This window comes from Augochlora pura, chromosome 3 (assembly GCF_028453695.1).
Source record: "Augochlora pura isolate Apur16 chromosome 3, APUR_v2.2.1, whole genome shotgun sequence".
NCBI classification, from domain to species: Eukaryota; Metazoa; Arthropoda; class Insecta; order Hymenoptera; family Halictidae; genus Augochlora; species Augochlora pura.
Window position 1 is genome coordinate 12,362,871 of NC_135774.1, and position 14,326 is coordinate 12,377,196.

The 14,326-nt window shown below is 43.1% G+C and overlaps 1 protein-coding gene across 11 annotated transcripts in view; it reads right to left on the minus strand.

Annotated features, from left to right (window-relative positions):
• Positions 1-131: 131 nt before the first annotated feature.
• Ca-beta (Calcium channel protein beta subunit) overlaps positions 132-14,326 on the minus strand; it is a 149,558-nt gene continuing 135,363 nt past the window's right edge. For 10 of the 11 annotated variants that reach the window (XM_078177483.1, XM_078177484.1, XM_078177482.1 and 7 more), the window contains one exon: positions 132-11,997. In XM_078177483.1, coding sequence (XP_078033609.1) covers positions 11,849-11,997 — 149 coding nt within the window. In that variant the 3' untranslated portion in view covers positions 132-11,848. The remainder of the gene's footprint in view (positions 11,998-14,326) is intronic. The other variant, XR_013493769.1, reaches the window with a different exon arrangement.

Consider the following 14,326-nt stretch of genomic DNA (forward strand, 5'->3'; position numbering starts at 1 on the left):
TCTCTAGAGAACTAGTCGGTCTAATACCTAAATAAATTAGTTATTCAATCGATTTGAGAAAAGTTATTCCAACGCGAGTGTATAGTTCATACAGACTAAGACGAAAGATCGCCGAGTAAAGAAGTCGTTGGTCGTGTGACGATAAAAATTTTATTTACAAATGCGACAAATATAGGAATTTTGGGCACCAGTGACGTATCGGAGAGAAACGAGCGGTTTACGATTGGTCGATTATCGGATCGCTTTTTCATATACTTTCAAACACACCCCCCACGGCTCCAGAGTCCTGCCTCGGAATCTCGCGATGCTCCGAGATCGCATGAAAAATCACGTTCTCGACGTGTCGCGTCACGTTCTCTCCGTGAGATCACTGATAGAGGAGAGAATCACTGAGATGTAACAATAATAAACTTTACATTAAATACGATTAGAATCTAGCTAGTTTTTTTTTGTTGTAAGGGCTATGCGGAGTGTTACAGTAATAGAAATATTCGCTTCTCCAAGGAAAAAATGGGGGTTTCTTTTTTTCATTCTCGTTTTAAATCCGTGGGGAATTATTCATCGGGGGGCTGGAGAGTTGGGGAGGGGATCGTGTGTTCCGACGGGGGGACAGGGGGGGGGGGTGGGGAGGACGGGGACATGGGGAAATATACTTTTTTTTCGTTTTAAGTTTCAAAGGATAACATCACAGCATTGACATATCAACATCGAAACGATCGAAGCATCGCGCCCGTCGAGAGTCGTCGGCCAAATTGGAAATCCGAAATTTTCACGTTCTCCCCGATTCGTATGGATTTAGTTTCGCCGAGACCGTCGTCGCCGTGGTACTCCCAGGGGGCGCGCTGCCACGGCCGTAGCACTTTTCATTTCTGCTATAGAACAATTTACAACATCTCGTTAATTAATCGCCTCAATTCCGTCTCTCTCTTTCTCTCTGCGTAACCGTAGCTCGCGCACACTGAACCGCGAACTCGCGACCTGTTTCACCCCTCTCTCTCTCTCTCTCTCTCTCTCTCTCTCAACAATTTCTCTGGCATTCCGCGCGTCACCCTTTCTCTCCCTCTCTGTCGCTCGTTGCCAGTCATTCTACACAAATGCGCTCCATTTCTCCCCGTTCATCCGCAGCACTCGTTTACAATTAGATAAACCGTTAATTCGAATAATGGCGATGCGATACCAACATATCTCCGCCTTACTTTCTTGCCTGAACAATGTACACACACGCGCGCATTCTTTGCCGACGCATTCGCACGCTCCGTCAATCCTCCGCGCAAGTGCAACAACAATCAAATAAAATCCGCTCGAAGACAACGAATTGATCGCTCGTTTGTTTCGATCGCGCGGCCGGGCCTCGATTTATCGCCGCTGGAAGCCGCTGGAGGCCGTCGCTCTTCGCAATTTTTTAAGACGGGATTTCTTGTATGCATTTATACAGACGTAGCAGAAAACAATGCTTCTGTGTTTCTAGAAGTAATTCCAAAAAATTACGCCCACGTCGACGTTCATCGTTCTGGATAACTTCAGTATGTCCAAAGAATTACTGCTAATAATATTAAATATTAAGAATATTAAATATTAATATTATTTCTTCTTTACAGTATGTTAAAAATTGTCTACATGCCTCCTCATCATTTAGTAAATTTATTTTTACTGAGATGCTATAATAGTTTTCTTTATGTGGCTTTTTCTGTAATATTTTTCCATTCTTTTCAGTTCGTCTCAATTTCTCTGTTTTTTTCTTCTTTTTAAAATAGCAAAAGCGTAAATCAATTTAGATGCATTTCAAAAGAGTTATCTCGTCTTCTCTACGCAAACTCTTCTATTCAATAGATAGTAACATCCTGAATAATAACTGCATCATACGTACATCTACTGTCGCACGCGTCTGATATTAATAGAAAATATTATCTACGTGCGTTGCATTTTTCATCGCATTCGCCGGACATATAACTATTTTTATCGGACGCTTACAGGAAATCCCATCTCTCGAATTTTGTTGTTGAATCACCGTCCTTTTTTGGTAATCGCGAAACACGGTCCTCCATGCCTGCGTTCCGCGGGACCATCGAGGCCGGCATCGCGAGTGAATAATAATAGACAATATACACAGGGGAAAAATCTTTGATCCAACGAACCAGCCGCAAAAAAAGGGAAAATAATCATCGCCGAGGACATGGTGCGCGCCCGCGACCGCCATTTTCGTAATCGATCGCCGTTCGCGGGCGGCGGGACTTCGTCCTCGGCGGGGCGACGCCGGTTGATTCGAATCGACGATCGTTCTTTCCTTCAGTTTCACATCATTGGGACGGCGTGACAAAACAGCGACTTTGCCGATAACGAGACCGTCAATCCATGCCGACGTCTCGTACCACCGACGATCGAGATTGCGAAACATCGTACAAACTATGACCGCGCGTGCTGGAACTCCGATAGAATCATCGTTCGCCGTTAAATATGAACCGCATGCAATTCGTCTCTAGCTGTCTATGTCTCTAACGATCTAATTAATTAGTTCATTCGTTTCGAAACTCGTTAACGTTCCTTCTGGTTTGCAACTGCAACCCGCGATACTTCCACGATGTGATCCACAATTTTGTAATCCTTTCTTTGAACAGGTGGTACTTTTCTTTTTTTGTATTTCGGGTAGTGCAGACGGTTACGAGGAGACTGTTCGTTATCAAATTCGTTTATTCTTCTATGGTGTATATTTTCGAATAATTCGGATTAAATTAAATTTCATTTTTAAAGATTTATACATTTCACTTGATAAATATAGAATTAATTGTAACCGAAGGCGAACCAAAGGCACAGTGATTGGATATCTCACGGTAACCGGCTCCGCTACCATAGATTGCCATAGATGTACTATGACTATTATTCTGTTACGATGGTTGATGTTTTTGGTTAGCACTTTGGCGACGCACCACTTCGTAGAAATATCGGGGGCTGCGTAACAGGTGTTCGGACAGGAAAACAGGAAACCGATGAAAACAGCGACGTGTCAATCAGCTGGTACGTCCGTCAATTCGGACAATGTTCACGATCATCGAGTCAAACCGACAGTGGCGTCCGCGCAATCCAAGCGTCGCTCATTTCTCCTCCGAATTATATATACTTTCAAAACCACATTATACCGCGGCCAACAATATTATTGCGAAAGCCTTAAGGCTCGATACAAGGACAGGCGTTTCGCGATATTCTCTAAGCGTTACGGGGACTGTCCGCATCGGCGGAAACCGTAAACAAACGAAACAGCAACGGGACACGAATATCCGACAATGTTGCCGGCAAAAAGAAATCTCATCGTCGAACGCGGAACCGTTCGCGAAACACGTGATAATCGATGCGATATATTGGGTCCCATTGGCGCTTCTCTCGATGATCAGACTTCGAATTCTCAACAACGTCAATTCGCGCCGATGCATCGGTCCCGTTTTGGACCTTCCAACCATATGGGGTTGCGTTCAAAGGAGGGCGTCGGCCGTCGCGACGCCGTAAGCGGCTAATCAACAACGTTTCTCACGTGCACACGGTGCAAGCCAACGAATCAACTGCCACGTAATTAAAAGATCAATCCACGCCCCTGTACAATGAACATACGCGCTCGAACACCCTTAAAGGCTCACCCTCGCTTCCGACCTTCTCTTCTCTCGCTCTCCCTTTCTGCTCTAGATCCGCGTCGCCTCGCGCAGTCTGCGATCCCGCTTTTAATTTCTCTGCTCGTAGTCGGATTATTCGATTGTGTTCCCGATTGGACTCGCGGCGTTTCTGACCGCGCGCGAACGCGCCCTTCGTCGCGTTGCCGTTCTGCGATTTTAACCCCTGGCGCGATCGACGTGAAGTAAACTGAATTAGAATACGCGCGAGATAGTTCAGCACCCTTGTCAGAAGATGTCAAGAGTTCAATGAAAGTTGAGAAATGATAGTACACAAATTAATTCTGCAAAATTCGTGACACATTTTCCATAAATCAGAAAGTAATATCTAACATGTTATATACTTGTAGGTAATTGACGAATTGCTTTACAGAGCGCTTTGTTAGCAAATATTTCTAACATCATGGCAATACTGTATAAAATGTGCTGGGACACTATATGACAGTTTAAACAGTGCAAAATCGCAGTAAAGATCAATAAATTGTTCACATTTGCAAGCGACTACTTTTAGAAACTGCGAATTCAAATAGTAATTAATTTATGCGATTATATAATTTCTGCTAAGGGAGCGTTTACTATAAAAAATAGAATAGTAAGAATTCTAACGTCGATCACCAAATTGTTGTATCACTAATGCCGTTTTTAACATCGCGCCAAGGGGTTAACGAAGGTTCGAAGTTTCCACGTCCCGCCTGTCGATCAGAGTAAAGCTGTCGAACGAGCCTCTCGAATGATCGAAAATTCACTATAACACCATTTCGTTCACGGAGTCACTACGGAGCATCATGTATTCCGAATCGCTCACGATTTAAGCTACGACTTCGTCTCCGTGTAACGCATCGCTATACTTTTTTTTTTTTGTTCTGGCTTTTAATTAATTCAGCGCGCTAGTGTTTTTGGACGTTACAGAGACGAACGCTACTCGATACACTGAAACGAAGAACGGACCAACTGGAAGCCGCTAATGTTCTCTCTGTTGTCTAAACCGAAGTGCCAAAGCCGACGTAGACTCTCGGTAGGTTTCGTCAGCTTCGCGTCGTCTACGTAGATCTGGTCTCTACGGGACATTGTCGTAAGGGTTGGCAGAACCTGTCGTGTGGTATAGTTCGTGTGTCGTTCGTCGCGGCGAACACGTCGTGTGTGGATGTATATGTGTGTGTGTGTATATGTCTCGTCCCGGGATCCGCTATCGCTGCCAAACGACTCTTACAAAATATCGTAAAAAATTGTCCGACCGCTAAAGGTAGCATGCTCGCCTGTCATCGATCGATTGGATCACCCGAACAGAGAATCCTTTTTGCGATCCTCGTTCACGGTTGCCCGCGACGACCTCGGTAAACCACCGAAAATTATCAGAACAATTTCGTTCGAGCTCGCGCATCGGGAGAACAATGGAATCAGACTTTCGTGGCCGAAAGAAAATCGGCGAAACCAGGGTCGCGGAACAATGGACCGGTTCACCTGTTATTTTCTTTTTCCATCCTAAATTGTAAACAAGTGTTACAGAGCACGATGGCGCTTCCGGGAAACACGTTTCCAGTTCCCTAAGCGATTTCCAGCGGATAATCGACAGGCAACGTCGTGAACGCGTCGCGACGCCTCCCGGATTCGTAACTCGATAGTAAACCACAGTCGGGGTTGCACGGAATTACAATTGAATTACTTGACAAATTGTAACTACAAGGTAATTCAATTACGTTCAATCGAAATTAAATTACATTATAACTCGTAATTGAAACACGATCACAAAATCCTAAGTAGATCTAATTCAAATAAGATTATAGATTACGGTGCAATTGAATTAAAATTACAACCGAATAATAAATTGCATTGCCTTACACTAGTGATTAGAATAATCATAAATTGAATTAAGCTTTCAACGATAGAATCGAATTGCAACGCAGTTGAATTACTACTTAATTACAATGTACTGAAATTACGAAATTTAGTTTCGCTATAATTGAATTAGCACAACTCCAACCATAGCCAGCTAATGCTCGTCTCCGCTGTGCAGACTCGACCAATCCGGGGCGTGACAAATCGTGGACGCGCCGGAACAAACTTTCACCCGAGCCGGACAAAAGGGCGAACGTCGTTCACACAGAAGTGGAAGCGTGAGTATCTTTAAGTAGAATCGTCACCAGTGATCGTGCATGCAAGTTTATCATTATTATTTCACCTAGTATGTACAAAAGTTGGCTGCGAAAGGATTTTACAGTCAGCGACCGCTGCCCCGGACGTAATAATAACCGTCGCGCGCGTCCGGGCCATAAAATCGTTCCTCGCGACAAAACCCGATCACGAAAATTCTTCATTCTCGTTTCCCCTGTCTGTTCACGGATCGCGACGCGGAACGCGATAGTTCCTCGATCGTTTTTTATGTTTCTCGTCTTTTACAAAAAGAAAGCTACGCGTCGAGCGCGTCGACCTCGCCGCGGCAAGCAAAATCAGGAAACTCGCGCGAGAATCAGCGCTCGCGACGTTTCCCATCGGGGGAGGCGTCTGTAAAACTCGCGCGACGCCGTTCTTCAGCACGAAAACACGGGGGTGGCGACCGTCCCCGGTGAACTTATCTAGAAACGTCGATAAAACACGAACAGCTTCGCACGAAAGTCGAAGGTCTGACCGGCGCTGGTCGCAAAACCGAACAAGCTGGGGGAGAATCGATCGCGCTTCCCCCCCTCCAGCGAGATTAATCAAACGATACAATCGGGCGTGAGTAAGCCACCGCGGGATCCGAACAGATCAATCGACCGGCGTCGCCGATCCATCGGTGTCGGGCATCGATCGCGAACGTGCTAGAACCAACGAAAAAAAATCGATAGAAAAGTTCGCAACAAAATCACACGGCGCGATTCGTGCGTGTGATGAAAGCGTGTCGCTCGTTTCAAAGTAACGAAAAAAGGTCTTCGTACTATCCTAAACGGCGGGCAGGCGACAAACATTTCATACTCGCCGCGCCTGTAACAGCGACGAATTCGCTTCTACTTTAATAAACAACGTGAAACGCGTGCGCTTCTAGTAAACGTAAACCAGCAACGGGTACGCAAGCGACCAGAAAAATTTGATATCTGTGGCCGCGCGAACGTGTCCATGCGTAGGGCTGCCAACATGGTCGCGCGAAACAGTGTCGAGCATCGCTGGCAATCGAATGGAAGAGTTTACGTAATAGTTTTTTTGGTAGAAAGAAGCTACCGAAAATTGCACGCGAAGCCTGCGGTAAATTCGTACGGCGTTCATCACCTAATCAAGCCTTAACTGTAGTAATTAATTGTCGGAAAAATACGGCACGCGGGTCCGCAAGAATGTGCAAGAACGTGCAACGCTTTTTTTTTTTCTCTAGCTAGATCGCGCGAAATAAGCGCGGAAACGCAAGCGCCGCTCGGTGATTTCAACGCGACGCCGGAGACTTCGACGCATGCACAAGCTGTGTCGCCTCGGCGCCACGGCACGGCACACGTGGCGCTGCGGACAGAGTTGGGCAAAAGTTAATCTGATTACAAAGCAACGATTGTCTCGTTAGTTATTATAACTAAATTGTAGCAATATGTAGTAACTTATAATAATTTATAATAATTCATAATACCTAATTTAGTATAATTCATTATCATGTTTAATAACTAATTTATTATAATTCATTATCGTATATAACTAATTTATTATTATTCATTATCGTGTATAACTAATTTATTATAATTTACCGTAACTAATTTAGAATAATTTATAACAACTAACGAGCTTGAATCGTTAATCATCGATTAGGTTACTGTTTCGCCCAACTTTGGTTACGGACAAGAAATCAACGCTCTCCAGCAGTTTGCTCGGATAGTTTATCGTTTTGCAAATATATTCCTAACGTTTTTACGCATGCATTTCGTGGAGACAACGAATTTATAAACACTTTAACCCTTTAAGTCCCGACGATGCTTTGCAGCACAGCTTATCTTAGATTTCTTACGATTGCTACGTCCCCCGAGTCTTCTGAGGTGCTACGAAAATTATGTCTACACACAGAGACAGCATACTTAGGAGAAAACAGCCGTTCCTTTCGACTGGCATCGTTGCATTTACTGTCGTCTCTTTTATTAACCCCTTGCACCAATATTTCTTAACACTTCCCCGAAGAGAGAAATATTTATATTAATTATGCAGGGTGGCCACGGAGTAACTAAAGCGTTTGAATAACTACTTATTCTATTAATAACTATATTATTTGTCCATATCTCATTTTTTATGTTTTATGGATTATTCTTCGAAGATTTTATTCTAATGAAAAATCAATAATTAAAACTTAGAGAAAATGGAGTTTTCACAATATACTGAATAATATCTATCAATTATATTTTCAAACAAGATAATATTAAATATAAAAAGCACGAGTTTGTAAAAGTTATTTTCGTTTTATATTACTCGATTGGTCACCCTGTATATATTCGATCTAACGCTACTAAGAGAACGATAGAATTTTCTTTTAATATAAAACGAGTATTAATAACATACTTGTTCGTATTAAAATTGTTGATAGCGAGTCTAACGCGATATTATAGTGCAAGGGGTAGTGTAAATGAAAATATTGTGAACGATTTTTTTTTAGAAACGTCTACCTTGAAGCATGCAGTTTCCGAACGGCTATCTACTAACGAACAGCGAAACTCAGGTCTTAAAGGGTTAAACAAAGGGACGTTCGCGTAGTTCGAGACACAACAGCATGATTCTCTCGAAGCGAAAAGTCATCCGGGATCTGGTCGGGAAACGGTATCGTCGAACATCTTAGTATCTTACAAGCCTATTGTATCGATATCTCAAGAGTAAAAAACGTGAAATTGTGAAAAATCTAAGCGTTAAGTTAACCTTACTTATGTTCTTCCAGCAAAAAGGATTTCCAGACAGCGTTTCATTTCGGTTGAATTGGCGGCGTTCCGTTTCTTTGTTTTTTTTTATTCTTTCGGGAGATGCGAGTGGTGGCAACCCTAGGCACGCGATCGACGTGGCATACGCGTGTCCGTATGTAAATCGACAAATATGTTACAGCAGCAATAAATGCCGGTGGGTGCTTCGTAAAAAGAAGAGTAGATCGCTCTTACAAATATTTCTTGGTAGATTTGAACGGGGTCCTGGTATGCGCTCGCGCGCGCGTCAGGACCCGTTCGAAAGGCTTCTTACAATATTTACACGTCGACTCGTCGTCTATGTATCATTCTGCTCATCCCGACTCTTTCTGTCTCTTTATTCCTCGATCGGAGTTTACCTGTCTGTGTCGAGTGACCAAGGTGGAAAGTGTTCCTCGCGCGTATTATATACACAAAGTGTACAATCCGTTTCTCCTGTATGCTGTGTGCAATACCGCCGTGTACGTCTTCTTCGTGTATATCTCTGTAGTGTGTCCGTGGGTGTATCTGTGTCAGTATTCCTGTGAAGTGTCTCTCTCTGTGTGTATGTGTATCCGTGTACCTCGAGTAGACCCTAATAAAATGTATAAACGCATCTACAATCGAAAAAACTTTCAAATATTCCGAGATATTAATTAATCTGATCCCAACCCATCGCCACGCACGTGTTTCATTTCCTCCGATATAGATTCCCTACGGAATTCTAGAATTTATCATGCGATCGTAGTCTAAGGATAATTCGACTAGAGGCGATCCTCCGTGTCTCCCCGCTCTAATAGTCGAAGCAAAACTATCGCTGATCTCTCGGCCGAATTTGTAAAAGAATCGTACACGAAGTTTGTTTCTCTCGGGTCGACGCTGCGTTCTCCGATCGTTCGTTTTCTCGTTCACATCATCTTCGTCTCGTTCCTCCGAATCCGTGGTCTACCATAATTTCAAGGGTTGTTTCCGCGTCCATGTTATGGGGACGCTGGCCGCCGATTCACGAGATCGTCTCGCAGCTTCGTCGAACGTTTATTTTTTTTTTTTCTTATCGCCGATCGTACGCTTCTCGTGGGGGTGGGTTTTTTGGGGCCCAGGAGGAGTCAGCGCAAAAATTGAGGCCCCAGGGCTCTTTCTTTCTTTCTTCCTTTCTTTCATTTTCACTCTCTTTCTATCTCTGTCGCACGCGCATTCTCACCGTGTCCCTTTCGCCCTTCTCCATTCACGCTCGCAGCCACGCATGCTCTCGCAATCTCGCCAGTTCTCGAAAGTATAGTACTTTTGTTTGTTCTCACGTGATTATCTCGTGTCTAAACTCATCTCTCTCTCTCTTTCTCTCTCTCTCTCTCTCTCTCTCTCGTTCAGCTGGTTCCGCGAATGGGGGTTTATCCTGTGCGTACCGCATTGACAAGGACATTCAACGATCTGTTTTCAACCCGACCCATGCGGAATTCCTGTTGGAGAAAAACGTCAGTGAAAGTTCTCGAGCGGCTACATCCGTCGGCTGAGCGACGAGCGACGGGGCTCTCTCGTCGTCGACGTCCGTATAATACAAATAATTCAGTACAGAAAAGCATCGTTTACTGGTTACGAGACTACTTCGACGGTTGTCTACGGCTCGTAAATGATCAAGAAATTCAACTGTGTGTTTGTGACGAAGGAAGATAGAGAGAGAAGTCTACGGTTCTAGGATGAAGAGGAAAAATGTATGGGCGCAGACTATGCTCGCTAATCTCCTTACGTTCCTCCGAAGCTCGTACACGTTGCCCCGGGAGGGGGCAAGTGTACTTCGTGGGTAGCGTGCAACCGACTTGAAACAGGTCGAATACAGGTACAGATTATGCTGCTATCAATCAAATCAGATCCTACGAGAAGAAACAATGGCTTTCGAACAAAGGGGGGGGGGGGGCAGCTATGGGGTTCTAACTATCGGGAGCTTACGTCCAAGGTATCGTGCACGCTTTCGACGGCTAGAACAATTTTCACGCGACCCGGAATCGCGGCGATCGTGTCAGTTTTCCCAGAACGGTAGCGTAAGCGCTCCGCGTTCCTGAAAACGAGTCCTAGTTCTCTTTCCAGCAACGCGGAGCGCGTGGAATTTTTTAAAACAACGATCCTCAACCTTTTGATACGCTTACCATCAATAGTAAAACATTCTTCAACGATACGTACTACTATACTGTTTTCTACGTATAGAAAATCTTGGTACAATCGAGTTTTAGAAATAAATCGAGGAAAAAGGAATAACATTTTTTCATTAAAGCGTTGTGTTCCGAAAAGTTAGGTTGAGAAAATAAAACTATTGAACAGGGATCAAGTGCCGCGTCTGACTATGACACGCCGATTCTACTTGTTATAAGCAATGCCAGAGCATCTACTGTTTTATCAAGAACAAATGCTTCGATGAAAGAATGTTATTCTTCTCTTCTGATTTATTTTTGCATGTCGTTTTGAGTTTTGAGTTTTTACAATTTGGCGATGCAATTACGTTATTACCGGCCGGTTGTACCGCAGATTTCGACACAGCCTGTATACTCTGCATTCTATTGTTCTATGTCTACGCCATGCGACGAAATTTTCGCTTCTATTCACGTCTACATGTTTACATGAAACACGATCTTCGATAGCAACGAAGAATAACTATAGATCGAAATAAAATTTCGGATTTAATTCTCATTTTTAGAATTAACAAGTATTAATCCTAACATAATCATGCCAATCTTACAAAAAATCCAATCGTCTCATTAAATTCTATATTTTGATTTCCGTTGCATCCTTTACTCCTAATAAACTAATTTAATTAATCCGAATTCCTTCTGTTTGTCCACACTTTGAAGCAATTATTTTACACATAGAAACATGTAAGCGACTCGCTAAACAACTGATTGCGTGATAAGCGGGGATAAAGGTTGAGCATCGTTGCTCTAAACGATTCACGAACGATAACCAACTTCCATCAAATCGATGACAATGAACAACAAAGACAATCAACGAAAAGTGTTTCAGATTTTCAGTGGAAATTTGACGCAGAATCATCCGGTATCGTCAGGTAGCGCGTTCGCTACCGTTTCTCGTAGGTGTCTATCGTAACGCCTCGCTCGTGGGTAACGTGACCAGGTGTAGAACGGTATTATTTTTTTTCGTTTGTTTGACAGGTAGCGACAGGAAAGAAACCCCACTAACAGACCAGAGCGACATTTCGCTAAGGGTAGCGTAAGCAATTCGTACGTTCTTGTAGCGTACCAGGAGGCGACCCCACTAAAGAGCAGTGGTGCGCAGGTGGGGACAGCGCTGTAGCGACAGGCCCCGGGGCCCCAGCTCCTAAATGCCGTTCGATGTGCGCGAGTCCTGCTGCTGGCGACGCCTCGACGCGGTCCCATTGTCGACGCCACCAACGTACGGTTCTTCCTCGGTGCCGTAGTATCTTCTCGATCCCTCGGCCACGTGTGCGCCGCTGTACGAGCCCGATCCTAAATTTCAAACAACAATTTTTAGTCCAATGATCGATCACAAAATTACACGCAACCGCAGCTTCTGCCGGATTTAGCGATCGCTCGATCTCGTTCGATTTTTGTCGCAGAAGCTGGGTTTCTTTGTTTCGTTCGAAAATGCAAATTCGAAAGACTCTAGTTACTTTGAAGTTTTCTTTAACGCTAAGCCGACTCTACGAACGCAATTGCCGATGCTACCGAATCGTTTCTCAACCCTTCCGCGACCGTGGTGTTTCCAAATCGGTCGGAAAGCACAGTGTCACCTCTTTCGTTCGATGCTATGTTGTTTAAGGATTTTATTGTCCGAGTTGTAACTTGTAATTATGTATTTTTTACATTGTTGTATATCAATACGATATTTAAAGAGAATCGAACATTATAATTACAGTTAAGTGATTAATTAGGATTTATTTTGTCTTGATAAATTCCCATAACTGAGGTTCCACTGTATCTTGCATTACATCGGTGTAGAAATATTTTTAATGGTATTTATTAATGGTAACAAAAATAATAGAAAATATAAATATCTAAATACAGTTTCAGTTTTTGATTTAGATATCAGTAACAATATAATAGTTACTTTGAATCTATAATCACATACACCACTGTGACTCTGTTGAAAGAGAAATATTTGTCTCTCAAGCATAGAAGGGTTGAGAAATTTGCATTTCATCATTAAAACAGCCTTTCGAATTTCCTTGTCTCAAGCTCGACGTTCTCTCAATTAAAATCCGTGATATCGCAATAAACTTGCGCAGAACTATTCAAACTAAAAATCGTCGAACTTGGGACACATCGATGCACGACAGTATTACTTCAAAAAAAACTATACTGTAAGAGAGTTACGCCGTTGACAAGTTAATAGTCACTGCGAAACGGAAAGGATCAATCGGCCTATCTACGTGTCACGTCTAGGAACACTGAAACACCTCACTCAACAGTGCATGCAAGCTAGAGCTATGCAAAAAAAGAAGATGAAAAAAAGGATGAAGAATGAAGAAAAAGAAGACACGCTGCGAAGACGTCCGACGTTCGAGCATCCTTTTTTTTTTGCGGAGCGATCGAGAAGCGGAGATGCTTCTTCGTGTTACGAACGGAGGTCGATCCCATCGAACGGATCGTGTCGCCGCGGCAAAAAAATCGACAACGGTGGACCTGAGCGATCGTAAAAAGCGTCGTGTCCCAATTCCGATCGAGCGATATTCTCGTTGTCCAAATCGATCCAAAACATGTCTCCTCACTCGACTACGTACATTCGTTCACGTTCGAACAAGTTAGAGGCTAGTCTATCAACCTATTCTATGTGAGAAGGGTCGGCGAAGGGCTGGCGAGAACTGGCAACAAAAAGAAAAATAAAGAGGAAGAGACGTCGAGGTTATATATATAGTGAGAAACAAAATTCCAATAAATAGAATGGGCCCCTGACGATCGCGCTGAATGGTGAACGAGTGCAGTGTTCACCCCGTGCTCCTCCACTTTTATCGTTCTAATTAACACTATTTCTATTGAAGCGTCAGAAGATACCTTCTACAATTTGAAATTATTTTCTAAGTTTCTCTCAGTCGATTTCTCAATTTTCCTTACAATAGTTACGAATTAATTAATAGCTTCCAATTTCAAATTTCTTCTCTTTTATACGAAATTATAGAATTTTAAAATGCCAGTTTTATTTCTCTTCTGTTAGATATTTTGCGATTTTTATTTAACACTAGAGCTTCATCCGATTGAAAATATATAAAATTCTTTTTGTGTGAAACGTCTTGACAGTATTCCTTATTTAAGCATGTATTATTTTAATTATTTTAATTATCTAATTACATATACGGAGTTTAAATAAATCTATTGCGGAAAAATATATATGAAGTAGCCGTGTATAAGGCTCAGTGTTTCTAGTGTGAAACTTGTACAATTACACTGAATATTTTCCACAAATATACATTTATAATTTTAGCAATTACGAATTCTATTGTCCAATAAATGCAACGCGTCATATTGATTTTTAGCGACTGAAAAAAAATCGCGAAACTTGCGAGACGCACGGTGGTGAACGTTGCACAGCGGAGGGTTTTAGGCGTTCAACAAAGTAACCAAGAAACATAAATCCGTCTGCGTTTCGGTGAAGAGAAACAGGTAGGATCCCCGTTCACCGGGCCCATGCACCAAACCCGTCAGTACTTACTACGCGGCCCCAGAAAGTAGGTATCCCTATTTACACAGTCTCTAATTCTCAGAACCTCACCTCCCCCCTGTGACAAGGGGAGGACCCCTGTACAATATCAGGCGGGGGTGCGTGTGCGTGTGTGTGTCT